Consider the following 25,027-nt stretch of genomic DNA (forward strand, 5'->3'; position numbering starts at 1 on the left):
CATGGGAGGATCACCTCTACCCTGTGATGTTCCCTTGATACAGAGCCAGCATACTGCCTGAAATGTCACACACACTGATTGTTGCCCCAGGAGATGTGAGTAGGCATGAGAGATCTGGCCAAGTAATCCCTGAACCCCTGTAATTCCTTATTGCTTTAGGACCACTAGAAGCCATTTTAACTTTGCCTAGTCTTTAAGCTATTCAAACTTCCCCCAGACACTAGACTGAGACAATTTAGGAGTGTGGATTTTGCCGTTGCTGATGCACCTTCTCTCCGGAGTTCTGATGTGCATTCCTTGGCTCACCTGAGGTTCTGGGTCATTATACATAGTGGTATGAGAAAGACAAAGGTTTTTCCCCTTCCACTAAATTATGAATGTACAGAATGCAGAATATATAGTAGGTACAATATCTGTACCACAACAAAGCATTTGATAAACCCGTTGTCTAGCCACATGCATTTCTTTCTGGCATTATGAGACCAATTGTGTCCTCTGTGCTGCTGCTGGATCTGCAGACACTGACTCGCCATACTTTTATCTGCTCATTTTGCTCCCCGTCCACATGCAGAAAGACAGGGTATCAGGAGGCACCCTTTCCTTCCAGTATGTTCCAAAAAAGATATTAACACAGCCCCTTCCCTGGGACCAAGTGTGGGAGACTCCCTGCAGTGGATACCTCCATCGAAAGCTTCCAGCCCTTTGAGAAAGGCCCCCCACACCTGTATGTAAGATTCACAAAGACTTTTTTTTCTCTTTTGCATGAAAAATGGGATTGGACTATGTACATACCCTTCATTCTCAAAAGAGGAAGGTAACGCAAGGATACGTAGGCCTTTCTGTATTACTGCTTAAAAGCAATGCAGATAAGGCTTGCAGGGTCCTTTGACATAGGTGTCTCAAGCCCTTTCCATAGAGGTCTCAGGGAGAGTTTCCTTCTTTCTATCCCTCCCAGCTCTCGTGCATACTGATGCCAGTGACGTCGTACCTGAGCCCAGCTGACTCAGCTTCTGCCTTCCCCTGAGATTCCTTCATTGCCCTCACCCCTCTCTTCAAGGTACCTGGGGGCCTACACATCCCCTTACAGTGTATGACACCTACCCATTCCCCACCCCAAGAAATCAATCCCTACCAGAAGCTAATCCCCTTCATCCTGCCCCAAAACAACCTTCACTATGTATTTGGATCAATAACTGGCCTGTTACCAAAGGGAACCTTGAGCAGCAAAAGAGCCTCTGACTTGTAAGTAGAGGATGGAACCTCCCAGAGCCTGGACACCAGCCCAAAACTCCGAATTTCTACACAACAATTTTTAGCCCTGCAGCCGAAGTCCCACAAGCCCAAGTCAGCTGACCTGGGCCAGCCACAGCTTCGCCATGGGTCTTTTATTCCAGTGTAGATGGCAGAGCCCTGCCTTTCCACTGCCCACACAGTAAGGGCCCTTCCCAACCACAAGGAGCAAAGAATTTACAAATCCTTGAGGGTCCAGATCCTCAGACATAAAATACTTAACACAGTGGTTCCTAAGCAAGATTTGGAACCTACCCCCAGTGCTGCTACTTCAAGTTCTTGGCATTGGAAGTAGACTGGTAATGCACCCCCACCCAAAGATCCCCCAAGTGACCCTCTGGGAACTTAATTGCTGTGACAGCCAATGTATCTCATCTCCCGCTGCCATTTAGCTAAGTGTGCGCCAAAGAGAGGACTAGATCATTAGCCTTATGCTGCTGCACAAATGAGCAAGGGGACTACTGGTTCATACATACCAGGGCACAGCACAGGGAGAAGAGCAACCTCCAATCTTAGCCCCAAACTGTTAGATCTAAGATTTACTTCATAGAAGATATGCTATCTGCAGTCCCCTCTCTCTAAATCTATCAGTGGTATGTAGTGTAGTTAAAACACAGGCAGGTTAAGGTGGAAAACAACAAGATGTTTATTAGGGATAACACGACAAACAAGGACTCCCTCCAAATATAATAACAGCTCAGTTATTGGCACAGATGGCAGCAATGGGGATGAATCCAATAAGCCCAAACCCTTACAAATGGGATTCACAAGGAAACCAGAGATAGCCAACACCAGGTCATGTAGCCAATAGGATGACACTGTTGAGGACCAGGATAGCAGAACACAGGAACACCAGGCATTGTATTCCAGGAACCTCAGGCCAAGTTAGCAGATCTTCTTCAGTTCAATGTCTTCTGAATTCTCTTGTTGATCACGCCATCCTGCATACTGTCTGCAAACACAACCCCATCTGATGGTGTAATGGGCGAGGGAAGGTAAGATAAAGGGACTTTAATAGATGTAATTGCCTCAGGGCTCTGACTCTAAGCTAAGCTGGTACACAGTGTGAGGGACTCTGTGCATGACTGGGATGACCTGCTTGCACAGCATCCAGAGATATAGAGCCCTGTCACAGTGACAGACACTCCCTTATATGCACTCTGGTTGCTAGGCAGATTTACTACCATGAGATACTACAGTTCCCATCTTTTCCTTCATTTTGGTGCCACCAACTTCAAAAATGGCACCAAAAGTTTGAAGGAGAAGGGGTGCCAAGATAGAGGGCAGGTTGTCCCTTTGCTAGTCCAAGAATGCAATCACATTCAAAATGACATATATATACATTTAACCTTTTCCCTCCAACACCAAAGGGTGCTAGTCCCCTTCTCATGCCGAGGGGCTGAGAAGGATATGATAAGAAAAGAAGGTTGGGTCTTCCTTCTAACATGCTAGTCACCAGAGCCAAGCCAGCTTGCCCGTGAAAGGAACCCACACCAGGCACAGAACTCTATCAGATAGAGGCATAACTAGAATCAGCTCTTGGGTCTTAAATGAATAAAACATCTCAGAGGTCAGCTTATCTCCTCCTCTGCTATTGCAATAATGTTCCCAATATAGTCACACTTTAAGCGTCGTCAGGTAAAGCAAATTACACCATTTACCACCAATACATTCAGGAGTGATGAAGATGTGAGGATAAACTGAAATATCTAATTCACTCAAGCAAAACTTTATTACAAATGAATTAAGGCTAATTAAAGGCAAAATCCACCCACTCAAAGCTATAAAAGCAAGGAAATACCAGGTTAATTGTGCTCTGTGTCTGCATTGCTCCCACAGCTCTTTTTACATGAAATATTATTAAACCCAAGACCTTTCCATATTTGATTTTTTTTATTCTTTCCTAGTCTACCTTGTTTAATATTGTTTCCTACTGTGTACTTGTCTTTGAGTCTTCTTCATTTTCATCATATTCCAAGCAACAAACTTAGCATGCATAATCTCAAGCATGTTCTATTAGACTTTTTAAACTTACATTACCAGTTAAAATGTTCTCTTCTTCTTTTTAACCTGTGACAAATAATCTCCCATAGTCTATTTACTATTAAATATGCATCTCTGAGAGGGCACCCATCACATGTATATATTGCTTTATTTAAACAGTTCTGAAATTTGTTCTTTAGTTCACACTCGATACGACGTATGAAAGAGTAGAGAGATCAAAACAGAGCCAAAAGAGGAAGGGAGTTAAATACAACATAGATGCAATTTAGCAGACTGTTTTTCAGCACCTCGCACACTTTTGACACCGAGGCTGCATCTATATTTACCATGTCAGAAATTGATCTTCTGGTATTTGATTTAGCAGGTCTACTTAAGACCTGCTAAATCAAATGTTGAGGCAGGTCTGGCCAGTTCCAGTACTTCTGGCAGTCATGATGGGTAAGAGAAGCTGACAGGAACATTTGCTCCTGTCAGCCTACCTCTGTGAAGATGGTGCCAAGCTTGGCTTAAGGCATGCCAATTCTAGCTATGGATTTTACGTAGCGAGAGTTGTGTATCTTTTCAAAAGCCCTCCAGCATTACCTAGCTCTGCTCCCATTAAAGTCAATAGAACAGTTAGGCCATTGCAGAATGCTTTTGAAAATCCTACAAATATTAATAATAAATATTAATAATCTAGATAAGGGGGGGAAACGGGCTGGGGATCAATGAGCTAGGGATCAATGAGCATTAAAATGTATGACTTCCTAGCAAAGTGCAGCTGCAAAGAGGATAGATGGATGGGTATATATTGGAAGGTCCTTTTCTTGTCAGATAAGAGATGTTATAACAACACTTTACATTGCATCAGGAATACTGTATATAGTTCTTATCTCAAGGTTTTAAAATAGAAAAAGACGAGACAAAAAAAAAATGATGAAACCTATATAGGCGCCTCCAGAAGAGAGTGAAGGACTTAGTTTATTTATCCTCAAAACCTCTAAGTTTAAGTGGATCCACATTAGCTAATGCTGTGGGCTACATTTTCAGAAAATATAAAGTGGGTAATATACATATATAATTGTACATGCTTTGTATCCATGATAATACCTGTAATAAGATGTATAATATAAATGTTTTAATGGGCCCTATGGGCTTGCATAGATGTAAGAAAAGAGGCTTTTTAAAGAATGAATGCAAGATCTCTGTTCACCAGAATAACAGAAGAAAATATATTGTCCCTGGCTACTTATGCTTGTAAAAGGGCAAGACAAAAGGTACCAGATGTTCTAAGCCAGTGTTTCTCAACCAGTGGCACAAGTACCCTTGGGGTACTCAAGAGAAGTCTGGGGGGTACGTCAACACAACTGAAATTTGGAGAAAACTGATTTTTTGTTTTAAGTTTTACAGTGTTTTATTATTTTTGTACTTTTTACACCCAAAAATGTCATCACCCACCCAGCTACAATTAAGTTGTTTAAACAAATGTGTTACAATGGTAGAAAAGATTTTGTGTGTCTGAAAACAGTAGGTATTGAGAGTACTTATTTTTTTTATTAAAAAAAGGTTGAGAAACACTGTTCTAATCTACTCCCAAGATGTATGAATTTAAGACATGGTAAGAAACAACCATGAAGTCAGTGTGCTTTGGTGATACCTTGCACAGCTGTCGGGTACAATCTTTTCTTCTACGTACCCTTATTTAGAGGAGATTTTATACCTTATCTGGTTAAAGGACAAAAAACGGTTACTTACCTCATAACTGTTGTTCTTTGAGATGTGTTGCTTATGTCCATTCCACTTAGGTTTGTGCACATGAGTTCTGGAAGCTTTTTACCCTTAGCAGAATCCATTGGGCCAGCCGGGGAGCCCCCTGGAGTGGCTCCAGCATACTGGCGCATATATACCCCTGCTGGCCCTCCACCCTCTCAGGCTGTGTCCAGACTCAGGGTTTTTTTTGAAAAAAGTAGCCTTTTTTCGAAAAAACTTCACCTGCGTCTAGACTGCAGCCGCGTTCTTTCGAAATTAAATCGAAAGAACGCGGCTTTTCTTTCGACGGCGGCAAACCTCATTGCACGAGGAAGAACGCCTTCTTTCGAAAGTTCCTCTTTCGAAAGAAGGCGTTCTTGAATGTAAATAGGGCTTCTTCGAAAGAGAGCATCCAGACTCACTGGGTGCTTTCTTTCGAAAAAGCAAGCCACTTTTTCGAAAGTTCCGCGTGCAGTCTAGACGCTCTCTTTCGAAAGAGGCTTGCAGTCTAGACATAGCCCAAGTTCCTTCTTGCTGGACGTTCTGACTATAAGGGAGGAGAGTGGGATTTGCAATTGACATAAGCAACACATCTCAAAGAACAACAGTTATAAGGTAAATAACTGTTTTTTCTTCTTCAAGTGCTTGCGTATGTCCAGTCCACTGAGGTGATTCCCAAGCTATCCCTACGGGGATGAGGGCAAAACCTAAGAGAAAATAGACTGAAACACTGCTGTGCCAACTGCTGTGCCAACTGCCAACTGCTGTCCTGTCTTCCTGTCTAGCCTGCTGCATAATAGTATAGTGATTAATAGAAGTATAGACTGATGACCATGTAGCCGCTTTACAGATGTCTAGAATCAGCACCTGTGCTAGAAAAGCCATAGAGGAGACTCGGGCTCTGGTAGAATGGGCCATGATGGAAGGAGCCAGTTTTCCCTTTTGATCATAGCATGCCTTAATATATGCCGAATAGAAATGTAGAAATGTAGCCGTGTAAGTCTGGTGCAGCTGAAACAAAAAACAGGACTGTGTAGCACTTTAAAGACTAACAAGATGGTTTATTAGGTAATGAGCTTTCATGGGCTATTTGATCTGAGGAAGTGGGTCTGGCCCACGAAAGCTCATCACCTATTAAACCATCTTGTTAGTCTTTAAAGTGCTACACAGTCCTGTTTTTTGTTTAATATATGCAGTGATCCATGAGGACAGACACTGAGCCGACACTGGAAGGCCCTTCATCCTTTCTGCTATAGAGATGAAGAGCTGCATTGACCTATGAAACTGCTTTGTCCTTGCTAAATAAAAAGCGAGAACCCTTCTTACATCTAATGTGAAGCTCCTGCTCCTTCTGGTCTGCGTGTGGCTTAAGGTAGAAGACCGGCAGGAAAATCTCCTGGGACATATGGAACAGGGACACCACTTTAGGTAGAAATGAAGGATGTGGATGCAAAGTCATCTTGTCCTTAGAGAACACAGTGTATGGTGACTCCAAAGAGAGGGCCCTCAACTTGGACACCCTTCTAGCCAAGGTGATAGCCACGAGAAAGGCCACTTTCCATGAGAGGTGAAAGAGGGAGCACATGGCTATTGGCTCAAACGAAGGGCGCGTGAGACCCCTGAGAACTAAATTCAGGTCCCACTGGGAAACAGACTGCCTAACCTGGGCGTAGAGTCTACTCAAGCCCTTCAGAAAGTGTTTGATCATTGCATGAGTGAACACAGAGTCCCCCCTTTTCCTGGATGAAAGGCCGCAATGGCCATCAGGTATACTCTCATCGAGGAGGTAGACAGCCCCTGCTGCCTAATGCTGAGGAGGTAGTCCAAGATCAGAGGTATGGGGACCTGAAAGCAGCCCCCTTCCTCTGAGCGACCCAAGTCAAGAACCTCCTCCATTTGACCTGATAGATTGCCCTGGTAGAGGGCTTCCTACTTCCTACATCAGTACCCATCTGACTGGATCTGAACAGAAAAGATCTCCACCCCTCAACCATGGATCTTCCAAGCCATGAGGTGGAGGGACTATAGGTTCGGGTGGCATAGGTGACCCTGATCCAGCTCCTGAGTCAAGAGGGCTGGCACAAGTGGGAGGGCAATGGGGTCCTCCACTGACAGCACCACCAGGGTGATGTGACAGTGCTAGCATGGCCAGGTCAGTGCCCTCAGATTAATTGATGCCCCGTACCTTCACACCCTTAAGGAGAACCTAGTGTATGAGGGGAAAAAGGGGGAAGGCATATAGGAGATATGGTGGCCACCACATTACCATGGCATCCCCCACCAACCCAGGGCACTGGCCTCAATATGAGCAGAACTGGGCACATTTCCTGTTGGCCCATGAGGTGAACAGATCGAGGAGGGGAAAAGATGGTGCACTACCTCCTTCTTGAGAGACCATTTGTGAGCCGAGAATACCCTGCTGAGGTGGTCTGCCAAGGTGTTTTGGGATCCTAGGAGGTACGTGGCCTGTAGATGAATCCCCTGCCCAATACAGAGGTCCCAGAGGGCTAGGGCTTCCTGCCAGAGGGGAGAGGATCAAGCACCACCCTGTCAATTGATATAAAACATCACTGTTGTGTTGTCCATCAAGACAGAGACACAGTTGCCCCTCAGTTGAGGCAGCAACATCTGGCACGCCAAACGTACTGCCCTCAGTTCCCTGACATTGATGTGCAACAATATCTCTGCCCAAGACAATATACCTTGTGTCCATAGGTCAGCCATGTGGGCTCCCCACCCAGTATCAGAGCTATCTGTCACCAACTGCATCGAAAGGGGCTGCTGGGCAAAGGGAACTCTGCAGCACACCTTGCTCTCCTGCAGCCACCAGTCCAGTGTGGACAGCATCTCCAGTGGGATGGTCATCACCATATCGATGTGGTCATGAACTGGCTGTATAGACCCTTGCCAACCAGGCCTGCACACCACCATGTGACCCAATAACCTTATACAATGCCTTGCCATGGTCAGAGGGGTAGGCTGGAGCTGCAGACTAATGTCCCTCATAGCCACAAACCTGGAGCTTGGTAGCGATGCTCACCCCATTGTGGTGTCCAACTTTACCCCCCAAAACTCTATTATTTGCATATGGACAAGGATTGATTTCACCTCGTTCAACATGAGCCCCAACCAGGAGAAGGTTTCCCAGGCCAAAACTATGTGAGATAACACTTGACCCCTGGAGCGGCCTCTGATAAGCCAGTCGCCAGGTAGGGGAAAACATGAAGCCCTCTCTTTCTTAGCGAGGTGGCCACCACTGCCGTAAATTTGGTGAATACCATGGGGGCAATGGAAACAGCAGGACCACAAACTGGTGGTAGTCCCTGCCCACCAAGAAATGTAGGAACTTCCTGTGGTGTGGGGCAATTGAAATGTGGAAGTATGCATCCTTCAAATCAAGGGCAGCATACCAGTCCCCTAGATCAAGTGAGGGAATGATGGAGGCAAGTGTCACCATCCTGAACCTTGACTTTCTTATGAAGGTGTTGAGCCCTCTGAGACTTTGGGCTGAGGAAATATTGGGAATAAAATCCCAACCCCTGAAATGCGAGGGGAACCTCTGTTGTACCAAATAAAAGCAAGTATGATCTTATGAGGGGGATAAGGCAAAAAGCCACATTTATTGTAAAGATAATAATAAAAAAAAGAAAGAAAAGATAGAAGCAAACAACGTTGTTTAACTACTTATTCCTAACACTACTTAACCCTTATACACTTTATATATATATATATATATATATATATATATATATATATATATATATATATAAAACCATTCATTCATACATCCATTCATTCAGGTTCTGTGTATTGTTATAGTTACCTAGTTACCAGCCTGGAAGTTGCTTGTGACAGAATTCTGGCCAGGTACTCTGTACACAAGTGATGGTAGTGGGGAGCGAAGTCCTGATCAAATGCACATCTGAAGCTCCTGGTAGGCTGGCAGCAGACCTTTGGACTCTGATTCCATAGTTTTATAGTCCAGTTCTTATAGGAATTTCTTCCTATGCCAGTCTATGGAAATTGCTGCATCATGCTGATGTCTCCAGGGTGGCTGCCAGGTGCTCATCAGTGATCTCATCGGGTGGACCTCCAGTACTTGGTTTTCTCCACTTGACACCTTTTGGTTGCACTGGCACCTGACGCCTTCTTCAGCCCTTTGTTGCTGTATTCTCAGGCTGGCACCTCTCAGAACCATTCATTCATCGTCCAAGCACTCTCTCATACATTCATACAGTATTTTGTATAATAATAAAAGTTGTAGTTACAAAAGTTTCTGGGTGGTATTGCTTAAAACATTCTCTGAGTGCTGAGTAAAGTTACAATGTTTTAAAGAGAACAGGCGTCAATTATGTAACAATGCCCTTAGTCAATTACAGGGCTTGGCTCCCATAGCAGAGTTAGTGGCTTGACAATGAATTGTTACAATGTATCTCTGCAATGTCAATTTCAAGCAGCCCCTTGCACAAGCTTGAGCATGCCCTGGAGCACAGAGGGGGGGGCTGTTTCTGGCTACATAGGATTATATTCTTAACAGTTCTAAGTTACATGACCTAATACATTATATTCTAAAGGGGCAATAATAATAATAAATCTAAACATTTAACAATCTTAACAAATAATAATAATAATAAGAAGAAGAAGAATTAATAATAAATTCTTAATAAACACTTTAAGTTGTGGGGAACAAATTATGGGGAGTCACTTCCATTTGGAGGAATCATTTTTAATACATTAATATGTTATCCCTACACCTCTTCCACCAGCCCAGATGACAGGAGCGAAGAGACCTCTTGATGAAGAAGGTGCTTGTGAGAGGGGTCCCTGAAAAGGAACAGGGAAGGGGTGTGGGATGGTGGGGGGGAGATGAAGGGGATACAGTATCCCCTTGCCTCCGTTTCGAGGACCCACTGGTCCAAGGTGATAGAGCACCAAGAACGATGGAAAGGGGACAGTCTGTTTGAGAAGGGATGATCTAGGACTGCAGATGGCAATTAGCCCTCAGGCAGACCTTCAAAATCCTGACCTCAGGCCCTGAGTTTTGTTAGGGGGCCCCTGAGTCTGATCTGAAGCAAACGGAAGCTCCTCCTGGTACCTCTGCCCTTATTACCCCTGTTTCTTCATCTAATAGCATCCTGTCTGGGCCCTGTTGGTACAGCCTCTGTGACCTGCAGTTCATTGGATGGCACTGTGGAGCAGGAGTGTAATTACCTAAGGACTTCAAGGACATCCTTGAGTCCTTCAGACTGTGCAGTTTACTATCAGTCTGCTCTGAGAAGAGCCCTGACCCTTCAAAGGGCAGGTACTGCCGTGTAGTCTGGACCTCAGGCGGGATGCCCGAGACCTGGATCCACGAGTTCCTCAGCATGACTATGCCCGTGGCCATTGAGTGTGTGGCTGAGTCCGCAACATCCAGCACAGCCTGAAGGACAGCGTAGGACACCACCTTTCCCTCCTCCGTCAAGGCCCCAACTCTTGTTGTAATTCCCTAGGGAGTTGAGTCTTGAACTTATTACTGCCACCCAGGAATTATAGGCATATCTGCTGAGCACTGCTTGCTGGTTTGCAATCCTCAGCTGCAGCCCAGCTGTGGCATAAGCCTTCCTTCCCAAAAGGTTGAGCTTTTAAGTTTTTTTACTCTTGAGAGTGGGCCAGGCTGCCCCTGCCTCTCCCTTTGGCATGTGGCCTGTACCACTACGGAGCCTGGGGGTGGGTGGGCAAACAAATGTTTATGTCCCGACTGCAGCACAAAATATCTCCTCTCAACCCTCTTCTGCATCAGAGGAATAGACACCGGTGTCTGCCAAAGAGTTCTTGTAATCTTGGCCACCTCTGATTAAGAGGGAGAGCAATTCTGGCACGGGCATCCGCTGTCAAGATGTCCACCATATGGTCAGATTCCTCCTTTACCTCCTCGGCCTGCACCCTCAGGTATTGGGCCAACCTTCTGAGCAGGACCTGATGGGTGCACATATCCATGGTGGGCATGGCCAGCGACAAGTCTGCCAGAGCCTTGTCGGGTGAAGAGGACGAGGAATCCCTCGGCTATGTTGTCCCCTCAGGGGACATCCCCAGCTGCGCCTGGGGAGGATGCAGCTGAGATGAGCCTACTGGGGCTCACTGCTGAACAGGCTGATCTTGGTCCCCTGTTGATCCCGAAGGACTGGTGCTAGACTCTGATGCCGGAGCCCGGGTGAGCAGGGTGGCCAAAGGTGTAGCCCTATGCCTGGAGAACACTAGGACCAAGACCAACACTGACCTCGAAGATCCCTGCCCGTGGGCCTAATGGTATGCCCAAGTGATCCCAAGGGGCCACTGAGCTGGTGGCTGCCACTGTGGGGGCCACGTCCGAGATGGCAGTGGGCTGGCCTGCCCCAAGTGGCACCGCGAGCAGGAACAGTGCCGGGAACCATAACAATGCCGGGACCAGGATCAGTATGAGGACCAGGACCAGCCCGACCTAGAGAAGCGATGCGATGATGTCCTCGATGTCACTGACTCTGCATCTGATTTGGAGGAGTACTCATATGCAGACCATGTGTAGCCCTGAAGTCCAGGACCTGTCAGTGGAGGAGGTCCCACAGTCATCGACCCTGGGCACATTTGCTGCAGCTCGTGAGTTGATTGAGCTCACATCTTCCCCCCAGTGCCGGCTGTGGTGCTCCCGTGGCCGTCAGTTTCCAATGCTGCAGAGTGCCTTGGCGTCGTTCCCATCCTGCACGCCAGTCCCGGAGTGCTCCTCACAGATGGCGCCAGTTCTGGTGCCGCAGGCAGAAGTGCCGACTCCATCAGTAGCAGTTTCAGTCTGGAGTTGCACTCACATTTGGTCCTTGGTTTAAAGCACTTGTGGATTCTACAGGAATCAGTTAAGTGACTTTAGGCACTTTAAGCACTCTTTATGCGGGTCTTCACAAGGCATAGGCTTCAGGCACCGTGCAAAGGGTTTGAAGCCTTGGGGCTGCAGCACTCCCCCCTTTTGGGAGTGCTGTACCTAAACAAACTACACTAATCTCAACAGGTACTTAAACAACACTCAACTGATTACAAGACTATTTACAGAAAATATGGAGAGAAAGGGGTGCTAAGGGTATACTTGTAAATAGCAAGCCGAGCATTCCAGTAACCCTCACAGGTGGGCGGTAAGAAGGAACTGAGGGGGTGAAGGGCCAGCAGGGGTATATATGTGCTGATATGCTGGCGCCACTCAAGAAGGCTCCGCAGCTGGCCCAGCAAGTTCTGCTATGGGTTAAAAGCTTCTGGAACTTATGCATGTGGTGCACACACACCCACGTGGAATGGACATAAGCAAGCACTCAAAGAAGAACTTCTCTATTAAATTTTTGACCAGAGCAGCATGGAATTATGGAGATAAAACAGCAGGGAAATACATTAAGACAAAAACAATAGAGCTGATACGTGGAACAGGATGCTGTTTTGTAATAATAAAGTTAAGGAATTGCAGTTTTATGCTATCCCATTACATTACATTTCATCACTGTGAAAGATAAACAATTAATTGAATGCAAAACTTAATTGTCCAGTTCCTGAAATTTTGCACTTACTTATAATTATGACTGCACTGGAGGATGAAGCAGGAATAAAATGTGACTTGAGGCTGCTGTAATGTGTATCAGACCTTTCCTCTTGTAGGTGGCACCAACGTACTAAATCTACTGTTATAAATCAGCTTTCAGAAAAGCAAAGAGTGCAAAAAGGCATAGCTACCATAGATAGTACCCAGTGTGAAGGTCTCCCACTGATATAGTGCTGCCTATACCGGCACATATGTTGCTGTAACTTATGTCATGTGGGGACCTCATTTGTTCATAACCCTGACTGACAAATTATACTGACATAAACTGTTGTATAGACATAGCCTTAATTGCCTCTTACTGCCACTAGATGATAGTATGGTATCACAGACACCATTAAACAGCAGACCAGTGACAGTTGAATGTTTGACAGCATTTAATAGTTTATATTTACAAGAACAGACAGGCACCAATGCTAGGTATCTAGCCTTTGAGTTACCAGTGTTGAATTATGCCCCCAGTAGTATGCAGTCAGTAACATATCCCTACTAGTGTGCAGTGTTGTTGTCACTATGCCAGCCCCTGGATATTAGAGACATGAGGGGTGAGGTAATATCTTTTACTGAACTAGCCTCTGTTGGTGAGAGGATACTCCACCAGAAAAGTGGATCATGTCAACAAACAACCTCCCCCAAATACTCCAAGAGAAACCCAGATCTGAAGACGAGCTCTGTGTAAGCTCAAAAACTTGTCTCTCTCACCAGCAGAAGTTGGTCCAACAAAATATTACCTCATTCCCCTTGTCTGGCTCTCCAATAGCCCTACTATATCAAAAGCATGAAGAGCACTGGTACTTGTTCACAGCCAACAGTAAGGAATTATGGGTCCACTGCAATTAAAAAATACCTCATGGCACTGAGTCTCGGAGCCCAGGCCAGCTGATTCAGCCTCGCGGGGCTTAAGCTACTGATCTAAAAAGTATAGTGTAGACATTTGGGCTGAAGCTGGAACCCAGACTCTGAGACCTTCTCCCTCATAGCATCTCAGAGCCTGAGCTCCAGTCCAAGCCCATACAACTGCAATGTTATAGTCCAGCAGCTTAAGTTCCACTGTCCCGGCCAGCTGCAGCAATGCTACATTCCTCTTATCCCAATATAGACATCCTCCAGGTGGCCAGAGGCAAGCTGTTTAGTTAGGCTCCTCCCTTTCTCGTCACACATCCCTACCCATTCATATTGTCTTTTCTTTCACAAAAGCACACGCTCAATTGCACTCACCTCTCCCATACACTCCTCTTCCTTCTGCTTTCTCACGCATTCTCTCCTCTACCCTCTCTCTGTCCCTCCTCAGGCTCATTCTGTCACCCATCTCAGTAGGAAAGAGAAGCTCTGGTTTATATTCATAACTTTCATGTCTGGCACTGGTGCATCCCGGTCCTACCTATTCTCTGCCTGTGGCACATAATAGCTTAGGCTCCCAAAAGCTGTAATACTAGGGTCTCATTCCCATGATTGTGCTTTATGTGCATGTAGACGGCTGGTGTTTGTGGTCTGTGATGAACAGGAGAGCAGATTAGATGATCTGGCAGTTTCTTCTGTCCTTAAACTCTATGAGCCAATAACTCTATTTTTATGGGTGGGGTTGGTGTTCCCAGGCTTCCTGCTGGAAGGAAGCAGACTGTTGTGTTCTGGTTGAACACACGCAGGCAGGATGGCCAGCAGACTTGCTGAGGCTGTGAGCAAGGCAGGGGGTGGAGGGTGACACTGTGCTCCGGAAGGTGTAAGGCCTCAGAAGGAAGGGGTAGGGTTTGGGCTAGCCTCCCTTAGGCAGCCCTCTGCACCACCCAGAGCACATCAGGCCTCCTCTAGGCAGCATTCATTGCAGGTGGGAGCATGCTGTGCAGGGTTCTAGTGGCAATTTAAAGGGCCAAGAGCTCTAGCAACTGCCACTCATGCAATAGCAGTAGCCAAGAATCCCAGACCCCTTTCCCCCTTTTGGTGGGACTGTTCACAGTCATTCATCTACAGACCTGTCCACACTGGCCTACTAAAAAGCCTGAGAACTCATCTAGGAACCATACTCTCACCAGCACAGCTTCTCATCTTTTTCTCCCTCTGTGTCCCTCCTTTCCCCTAAAAGTAATGTCCTCCCTATGCTAAATTGAAATGCTCCCTTAGAGGAGGAGGAGGAGGAGAGAATTCATATCTGGTTCCTCATCTATGCAAAACATCTTAACTATGCAAGTCTCCTCCTTTCCACAAACCCCTCTTCCACACCTCACCAAATATTCATTCCACATACTGGCAGGTGAAAGTTCTCCTTTCACCTGCCAGAATTAATGAGTTCCCCACTCACGTGGTCAGTTCTCTCCCCTTCCCCCCCATAAAACCAGCTCCCAACAAAACAATTTCCCCCTTCCAAATAGTCCACACCCATCAAAACACAAAATCAGTTTCCTCTTCCAGGAACTTTGAATAGTCAGGCACCTCTCCATCACCATAGCAGGCTTAGGTCCATCCTCAGAGCATTGTTTCACAGGGTGATGCTGATGGACAGGTCCGGTACTGCAAGGTTCTTCAGTGAGGAGAAGGAACAGGGAGGCAGAGACATCCTTGTAGAGTTAGAAGGGAGAGGGTTCTTTATCTGTGCCTGGTTACACCTCCTGTGTGCCTTGCATAAAGCAAGTAAGAGGCACAGAAGATTCATTACAAACCCCAAAGTGTCAGAGGATCACTAAACACCAGAGGACAGACAGAGACACAGAGAAAGCTGGACTGTCCAGTTAAAAGATGGAGACTAAGTCATACATACACACACATTTCCATGGGATTGGGAGCTAGAAAGCTGAGGGTTAGCTGATAGACTGAAATGAAAAGAATGAAAGTCAGAACCCCATAAAATAAGTCTCCCGGACCTGAGTCAGGATTTAGATCAAGCCAGACTTCCATAAGGACCATCAATTCAGTATTAAATTCATTGTTATTTGAACTAATGTTATCTGAACTTATGTAAAGAGAGTCAATCAATTTCCTTATAGAATTCTAATAAATGTTCTAATAAACATTACTTATCTTTGGTCTTCCCCTTCTTTTTGATCTAAACAAGTTTATAATTCATAGACACAATATAGCCACACATTGTGAGTGAGCTATTCACTTATCAGGTCTCTCTCTAACATATTTTCAAACGTGCCAGAGATATATTATGAAACACCCTTGCTATGTAAAATACACTGAATACATTATTTTGATTTCAGTTATTGCTCTTTCATACTATACCCTGTATGGTTTTCATGTTAGAATAATATTCTGCCAGTTTTAGGAGTCCCTGAGTAAACCTTTATGTGTATGTAACAGGTTCAACTTTACAACAGTAAGCATGCCAGGATAAAATTGTTTATTCCCTCAAGAATAAAATTAACATGTAGTTTCAAATGTCACGTTTTGTAGAACTGAGCAAAACTCCTATGGTCATTGATCTTCCATTAACTGTTGCAGTGTACAGTAGTTATTTATTTGGTTCAATCCTGCCTAATATATGGAGGCTATCCAGAAGCACATGCCAAGCCTATTTTGAGTTTCTTCCAGATATCTCTTCCAGACCGATTATACATGTTTTGTGATTGTTTCATATTTAGGGTGAATTAAGTGATTTAAAATATTTGCGCACATTTCTGAAAAACATAACAGAGGTTCCCCCAGTAGAGTAGGTGACTAAAAGATGAGAGGAATTGCAATGGGCCAGTACAAATATCCAACATTCATCACTCTTTTTGTTCTCTTACATCCAAAAATATACCACCTTTTTCAGTCACATGCAGTGGTGAATTGGACTCATAAGTACGTTGGGCAAAATGACTTACTGCATTAATTTGGAACCACGTCCCTACAAATGTAATGATTTTTTTTAATAAATACGATTTTGTTTAAGAGAAGATGCAACAAAATAAAGGGCCAATTCCTGAAGTACTTACTCAGAGATAAATTCTCCATTAAAGTCGATGGAGCTGGGCTCATTTATGCGCCTGCGTAATGCTGACAGATAGAGAACTTGACCCTTTTTAGAAAGTCCTTGCCAAGGCAAAGCATCAGCTGATATCAGGTGAAAGACTGAGTGACAGCTAAGTGTAGACTTGAGCATTTGTCCCACTGAAATAAACTGCTGGACAACGACGATATTGTGACACGCATGATGTATTCATCAAACAACATGGCCTTCATTTTCTGAAGAAACACAAAGTTGGCTCATCTCCTTTCGGTACTGAAATATGAGCCCTTTAGACTCCCCAAGAAAGTATGAATGAGCTTGTTCACTAAAGTGAGTTTCTGTGTTATCTGCCAACAATTTAATAAAAGATATTACAAAAATAATAGAATTGATGGCTTGGTTTGCTCATGTATGTGGCACAGAAACAGGTACAAATCCTGCTCATTCGGAACTCTAGAGTAATAGTTGTACTAAGTATCTGGAATATACAAAAACTTTTCCCAATGGCTTGAAATAGCCAGAAATATTACCTTTGTACCAGTATGAGCAACTAACATTAACAACTACAAATTTAAAATGTTAAGATAAAACAATATAAAGAATCTATGTCTTCCAAAATAACTTTATAACAACAAAGAGCATAATTCTGCCCTCCGGTGCTGTCATGCAATCTCATTCATTAATTGCAGTAAGGGTAGAATATAGACCAGATTTGCATTTTTATCTAAATACATATTTTCTTAGGGCAAGGCAAACTACGTCTTTTTTAACTATGTTCTTCCCTTCTGAAGGGTAAATATTGATATTTGAAATACCTAATTATATTTACAGCTGTACAACACTGATGTCATATACTTGTAAAATATAACTAGTACTTTATAAACAATGGGTAAGTTACACAATCTCCTTCAAATGGGAGGGGGGAGGAACAGACATTTTCACACATTTTCTTTGTCAAATTCACAAACAAAATACATTGTAATGTGACAGGCAACATCATTCCATCCACCGGAAGCCACCATTTCCACACAGTCTTCCTCCTCATACGCATTATTGGGTTCGCCGCTGCGCCATTTGTTGAAGGTCTGCATGGGTGATCGATCAGAATACACAAAATTACCCTCTTTTTCTAGGTCATTGATCCCAATGAAAACTCTGGTGAGCCCTGCTTGACTGATGTAAGACGCAATCAGACTGTTGGTGTTCTCATCCTTAGGCATGCTCAGTGTTCCTCCTCTTCCATGGCAGTAGAGCTGGGCATCCATATATCTCTTCTCTTCTTTCACCAGTAGATATATCTTATTATCTGTCTCACGCACACCAGCAACAGCTGCGGGGGAGGGCAGTGCTGAAAAGTGAGCACTCGCATTTCTATAAACCAACTTAATGCACACCACAAAAATAGATACACAAATCCAATATGAAATGGCAACACACTTTAAAAGCAGCTTCATCGTTTGAAAAAATAGGGTATTTGGAAAGGGGGAAACATACAAAATAAACATACCATTTTTTATGAATTTTAATTCAGTCGTCAACTGGGCCACTTGGATATCCATTTCACCAATAGCCTTCCTGAGCTGGCTACATTCACAGGGGATGCCTGCAGAGATCAGGGGGGTGCTTACTGTTAAATTTTACACACAAACAAATTAAAATGTCTCATGAAACATATTCATGTGAATTTATTGCTCACAAAAGGGACTAGCCTGATGACCTGAGAATAAAGTTCTCTGTCCAAATAATAGGCAGGAACTGTGCAAACTTTCCCACACTGACCCACCAACATCTTGCACTCTGACCTATGGATCTACTAAGACGAGTTTGGTTTAATATAAGTACCACTTCACTCCTTGGACCTGAGGAGATCAGAGATGATGGCGCCAGTTAGTGCCAAATATGTGATAGACACTGGCCCACTAAGAACAAAATAGGATGTTTTTCAATGTCCAAGTTCTCAGGAAGGCATATATAAGGCAAAATTCCCCTTTTCCATCTTCACGGAAGATCTCTTTTCCACACAGGGAATCTGTATGCATATTTTGCATTTGCTCTGAGTCAGGGACCTACACAGCAGTTCAGAGACAGGTGTTGCTCCTATTATTACATAATGCTTATAATTAGCCATAAAACAGTTGTGGCCATTTCCAAAGTGTATGTTTGTTATAGTTCCTCCAATAACAGACTTAAGAATCAAGAATTCTGCCCATTGTCCCAAATTTACATTGGTTTAAAAAAAAGGCACAATTTTAATGAGACAATTAAAAAGGCATCTTCTGTGAGCCCAATTTTGAAAACTAGGCTCCAGGTAAGGTACCCAGTTCTGCATATGGATATTCAAGCCTGTATTTAGTCATTAATATCCCATTTAGGTGCTTACTTGTCTTATCCCACCCCCACATATAATCTCTCATTCAGTATTGACAAGACAGCCTCTACCTCAGATCATCCTATAATATCAGCAACATTCACCATTTGTTTAATTTTCAAACAAGCACTTTTGTGCTTCTCTAATTCACCTCCTCACATGAGAGCTGCTTCTAAACTACCTTATAACTCCCCTTTGATGCCATGCCTACAAAAAATACAAGGTTTTTCCTGTTACAGACTCACTCAGCTATCCCTCTGACGCTTATCTACTCATTGTCTTTTTTACTTCCTCCCTTCCATTTTTTTTCCTTCTCCCCCCTTCCCTCCTTTATTCTTGGATCTGGACTTCCAACACTTCGGTCATCTGAAGAAGTGGATTGTACCCACGAAAGCTCATGATACCATCTACATATTTTGTTAGTCTTTAAAATGCTACCAGACTATTTATTGTTTTTTAAGTTTTTCCTGTTACAGACTAACTCAGCTACCCCCTGAAGCTTTTTAACAAGGGTGTTTCTAGACTACAGGGTTTTGTTGACAAAAGTGGACTTTTGTCGACAAAACTATACCTGTGTCTACACTGCCACTGAGTTCTGTCGACATAACATCCACAGAACTCAGCAGTTTTGTCGACAGCTGTAAACCTCATTCTACGAGGAATAACGCCTTTTATCAACAGAGTTCTGTCAACAGAAGGCGTTATTGCAGCTACACTCATGTCAACAAAGTGGCTTGCTTTGTCGACAAAACTGGATGTAGTCTAGACGCTCTTTGCCGACAGAAGCTTTGTTATTCATACAGTTTAGGTTGTTCATACAGGTTGGATCTCCCTGGTCTGGCACCCTTAGGACCTGACCAGTGCCAAATGACGGGATTTGCCAGACCAAGGGAGGTCTCCTGTTACTGTCATCGTACCACCTGCCCCTCCTATTGCCAGCTGCTTATGGACTGTGCCTGGCCCCGCTGCCCTTAGGCTTAGGCTTCAGCCCTGGACCTGCTACCGCTGAGCTCTGGCACCCACCAATTTGTTGCTAGCCCAGCCAGGACTCCCCAGACCTGGAGCTCCCCACTGCATGGATAAGGTGGAAGCTCCTCACTGCCCTGCCAGACCTGCTGCTGCTGGGTCAGAACCAGAGCTCCCCACTTTTAGAGCCAGATTCTGCCACCTTTGTGCACCTGTACTGGTATTTCTGACTGTCATTGAGAGTTGGTCACCTCATCTTTGAAAAATCTCCCTCTTGAAGGCTTTGAGCCAGATTCTGCAGGCAGAGTAGTGCCTTCCTCCATGAGGAGTGCTACTGAAATCAGTGGGACTGCTTGCAAAGTCATGTACTGCTCCACGGGAGTAACTGGTGGAATCTGGCTCTAAAATGGCAGACACAACAGAGTTTAAAAGCCAGATTGTAAACCCGAGCACATGGATAGTAATTTGAGTAGTGTAGTTAGTACTAAATTACCAATCCCCAATAGGAGCAAGGAGAAAGCAGGGAAGAAAAAGTGATTCAGTAGTGTGTCTCCTGCAGCTACTCCTAAGCTTGTGCAGCTTAAATATTAAGACCCTAACTCTGCAAAGCTTTTAAACACCTGTCTAAATCCAACCCATTTCAGCAATCCTCTTAAGACCACTTGGAACCTATACTGCTAGGTCTACACTACACCTTTTCCCGATTTTTTTTCCAGAAGAGGCTTTTCTGAAATTTGGCCCATCTAAACTGGGCCAAATTTCAGAAAATCTCCCTCTTTTGGAAGATCCCTTCTTCCTCATAGAACAAGGAAGACAGGGCTTCCAAAAGAGCGTGTTTGCTCTTACACACACACACACACACACACACAAAAGCAGAAGAGCAAACACGTTCCCTAGATACCTCTGGTATCCCAGAAAAAACCTGCAGTCTAGATGTACCCTGCATGTGCTAAAGTGCTTTGAGGAATCAGGACCCTGTCTACTTACTGCTGCATGCCTGGACTCTGATCCAAGTGGGCCAGCTAGGAGTGAAAGAGGGTGGTTCCTTCTGCTCTTGCATGAGCACAGTCTATCATAACCACAATCACAGTCTTGCATGACCACAGTGTATCCCTAAGACCGCATATACAAAACACTGCATAGCCTTCCCATAAGAGCAGATGTTTTAGTAAACATTGATTGTTCAATACTCACTACCTCTAAAAACCACATCTGTTCAATGTGTACCAGTTCATTGTTGCTAACAAACGTAATTCAAACAAACATTTCCATTTTTATATTTATATTATGTAAGATAAAAACTACTCTTACTGTTAAAGATATTAGAATACAAAGGTAGGGCTTCATTTTTGTCCCAAAAACACCACTAGTCTATTATTTTCCATCATCTGAGTCTAAGGTCAGCTATACTCTACACACTTGCTTGAGTTGCTCGGAAGTGTACAACATCCATGAGCAATACAGTTATATCGACCTAACCCCTAGTGTACACAATACTATGTCAAGGGAAGGGCTTCTCCTGTCAACAAAGCTGCTGCCTGTCAGAGAGACATTAAATGTACTAATAAGAAAAGTTCTTCCATCAACATAGTGATATCTTCACTGAAGTGATGCAGTAGCATGGCTGTACTGGTAGAGATGTGCCGCTAAAGCATTTTAAGTATAGACCTGTCCTAAGCTTATCATACTCCTAAGATAATGCTATGTTCCTGCTGATCAGCTGGTAATTTTTTAGAGTCTCAAATTACACTAAAAATGACACTAGTAGGGCTTTGGAAAACAGCTCCTCTTCACCAGCATAAACATCACAATAATCTTGAAAACCAAAATAAGGTCAGTTGTATAAATCAGTGGTTCTCAAACTTATTTGATTGTACCCCCTTTTTCATGTTTACAGCTCCACCTCTCAAGTACATGTACCGCTTTGTTCCCATGCAATCTTCCACTGCAGTCAGTAAAGGTACAGGAGTCCCCCAGAAGGTTCTCAATGCAGAATCAGGGCCTAAGTAGGATGCTCGGAGAGGTCTTTTTGCATGTTGGTGAATGACTGGCAGCAAGTTGCATTTCAGCTCTCAATAGCTTTCTGGAATAACTAACTCCATGTTGAGTTAGTGGGGAGCTATTGAATATTCTGCCAAGCAGTACTCTACCCCAGAAGGAATTACAACAGAACTTCGAGAAGGCACTGCATCCTCAACAAACTGTAAAAGAACCTGTGGATGTGCAGTAAAATCCAAATTACAGTACATACATCGGAAGAGGTTATTAAAAAATGTAAGTTTTAACATCATTCTTCAGCATGTTAAAAAGGAAGGTGTACTGTACATGATTTATACATTTAAAATAAACTACACATTTTGTATATCTTATGGTTTACCTGGGTCTCCATTAGGACCAGGTGGCCCTATATCCCCATTATCTCCCTTTTCACCTAAAAAATAAAGAATGATATCAATGTGCTGCTCAATAAAGAGACTGGGTCACCAGTTTCATTAACAGAAAGTTTCTAAACAGGGTTTTTTGTGTTAATGGCTAAGATTTAAGGCAAAAATAAAATAAATAATGTAGAAATGGGCACCAGATGCCAAAGGATTTGCATTGTTGTCCCAGTCAGCTCACCATAAAGACAGGCCTGAACTGTGTAGTTTGAATACTGGGATAAACATCATGATCAGTTTCATTCTGTACTCTCTACCAGCATTTGCCCACGCACTTTATAGAGCAATGGCTTCTGAGAAACTTGTGAGGAAGCAGCAACCCGGAAAACAGGTCGCTTATATTTAGGTGCCTAAATTTTTATTTAAAAGCCTAAACTTAGACAGCCCCCTTGAATATGCTGTTCAGAATAATTTGACCAAAGTCACATACGAAGTCTGTGGGAAGACCAAGACATTAAGACCTCATGGTTTTCTACCAAAGTACAATCCTGCTTTCCAGCCACTCCCCTTTAAATATGTGTACTTGGAAGCTGATGTCATTTAAAAACTCTTTCATGTACCCATGTCAGGTTTCTGAGACCTTTTGGATCCTGCTATGTGTCAGTGTATAAGGTAAACATTTCAGAGATATCCATCATTTGATTGACTAGAACAGTGTTTCTCAACTAGTGGTATGAGTACCCTTAGGGGTACTTGAGAGAAGTCTGGGGGCTATGTCAACACAACTGAAATGTGGAGAAAATTGAATTTTTGTTGTAAGTTTTACAGCGCTTTATTATTTTTGTACTTTTTACACCCAAAAATGTCATCACTTGCCCGGCTACAATTAAGTTGTTTAAACAAATGTGTTGCAATGGTAGAAAAAAATGTGTCTGAAAACAGATATTGGGGGTACTTATAATTTTTTTTTTAAAGGAGTACTTTATAAAAAAAAGGTTGAGAAACACTGAACTAGAATATGGATATGTCTACACTATAGAGGGCTTTCGGAAAAAGATACGCAAACTGCACATGCAATTTGCATATCTTTTTCCGCTTGTTTTTTCAGAAGAAGCTTTTCCAACATTTGGCCCGTCTACAGGGGCCAAATTTCGGAAAAACCTCCTCTTTCATTCAGAAGCAGGAGTGGCCTGAGGCTGGCTTCATCAGCTGGCGCCCCAGGCAGAGCGTGTGATCGGTGCCCCCTCCTGCAGGGCCATCAATGGACTGACATCATCGGCAGGCACCCTGGGCACCCGTGACATCATCATCGGGCGTCCCGGGCGGCGGTGCCATAGTCCGCCTATAGCCACAGGCCGCCCCTATTCAGAACATCCCTTATTCCTAATAAAATGAGGAATACGGAGATACTGAAAGAACATGCCCACTTTTTGGAAACTGTTCTGAAAAAGTGGATGCATTGCCTGGACATAGAGTTTTTCCGGGAAACCTCTGATAACCTGGAAAAACTCTGCAGTCTAGACATAGCCTATGATTTAACTATAAGTCTCGCTATCTACTGTGGTTAGCCCTGACACAATCTAAAACATTTTAATTAAGAAAAGGTGTCATCTCAAAGATAAATGACCACGGATTATTTAGATGAGATATCACGGGAGAAAAAAAAATCAATCAAATATACCTTTTGAACCGATGGGACCAATTTTTCCATGGCGACCCATACTGCCCTTCTGTCCTTTGTCCCCCATTTCTCCTAAAAATAACAAAAAGATCAAAGATACACAAGTTAAAAGTATTGTCTGCTTTATTCAGACCCTCAACAGCACTTCGGTATCTTTTCTATGACAAGCAGCAGAAAATGATTAAGCAAATTTTCTTTGCAATTATAATCATTGATCACCAAGTTTTGTTTAATTCTGGAGTCCAGATCTTTCCTCATCTGTGGCATGCTACATAAATAACACAGATGCATATTTAATTTTTTCAGTGGCGTTGATTTCATTGGGACTGCTCAGGTGTAAATGAAAATTAAGTTTGATTAAAAAACACATGAAAAAGGTCTTGTATGATTCCGCTCAGTTAATTTGTTATGCCAATGTACTGTTGAAAATAAGGGGAGATTCCAGAAAAACAAGTTGTCCAAAAGGCTGAATCCATTATGGAATTTAAGAAATGTGAAAGTCTAGACTTCAACCATAGTGAATCAATTAAATTAATGCAGTGATTCTCAGTCATGGGTACATGTACTTCTGGAAGTACTCAGAAGTCTACTCAACTCACCTAAATATGTACACCTGGTTTTACAACAGGCTATATAAAAAGCACTAGTGAAGTTAATACAAACAAAAAATTTCATACAGACACTAACTCTTTTCTACTGCTCTATATACTATACATTGATATGTAAGTATAATATTTATATTTCAATTTATTTATTTTATAATTATATGGTAAAAATTAGAAAATAAGCAATTTTTCAATAAGTAGGCACATTTTTTAAAAAAGCAAATAGAATATTAGGAATCATTTTTAAAAGGGATAGAGAATAAAACAGAGAATATCTTATTGTGTCTATATAAAATCATGGTACGCCCACATCTTGAATACTGCGTACAGATGTGGTCGCCTCATCTCAAAAAAGATATATTGGAAAAGGTTCAGAAAAGGGCAACAAAAATGATTAGGGTTTTGGAACGGGTCCCATATGAAGAGAGATTAAAAAGACTTGGTGTTTTCAGCTTAGAAAAGAGGAGACTAAGGGGAGATATGATAGA

General features: G+C 43.3%; 1 protein-coding gene and 1 long non-coding RNA gene across 6 annotated transcripts in view; one reads left to right on the forward strand and one right to left on the reverse strand.

Annotated features, from left to right (window-relative positions):
* The window catches only part of LOC142827782 (uncharacterized), a 71,557-nt gene that overhangs the window by 2,524 nt on the left and 44,006 nt on the right, over positions 1–25,027 (forward strand). The gene's annotated exons all lie outside the window — the stretch shown is intronic.
* Positions 12,336–25,027, reverse strand: part of COLEC11 (collectin subfamily member 11) — a 45,375-nt gene continuing 32,683 nt past the window's right edge. The window contains exons 4-7 of one of the 2 annotated variants that reach the window (XM_006112058.4): positions 23,935–24,006; positions 22,253–22,306; positions 18,049–18,144; positions 12,336–17,889 (exon numbers count right to left, since the gene is read on the reverse strand). In XM_006112058.4, coding sequence (XP_006112120.1) covers positions 17,480–17,889; positions 18,049–18,144; positions 22,253–22,306; positions 23,935–24,006 — 632 coding nt within the window. In that variant the 3' untranslated portion in view covers positions 12,336–17,479. The remainder of the gene's footprint in view (positions 17,890–18,048; positions 18,145–22,252; positions 22,307–23,934; positions 24,007–25,027) is intronic. The other variant, XM_006112057.4, reaches the window with a different exon arrangement.

Source organism: Pelodiscus sinensis, chromosome 3 (assembly GCF_049634645.1).
Source record: "Pelodiscus sinensis isolate JC-2024 chromosome 3, ASM4963464v1, whole genome shotgun sequence".
Classification (NCBI taxonomy): domain Eukaryota; kingdom Metazoa; phylum Chordata; order Testudines; family Trionychidae; genus Pelodiscus; species Pelodiscus sinensis.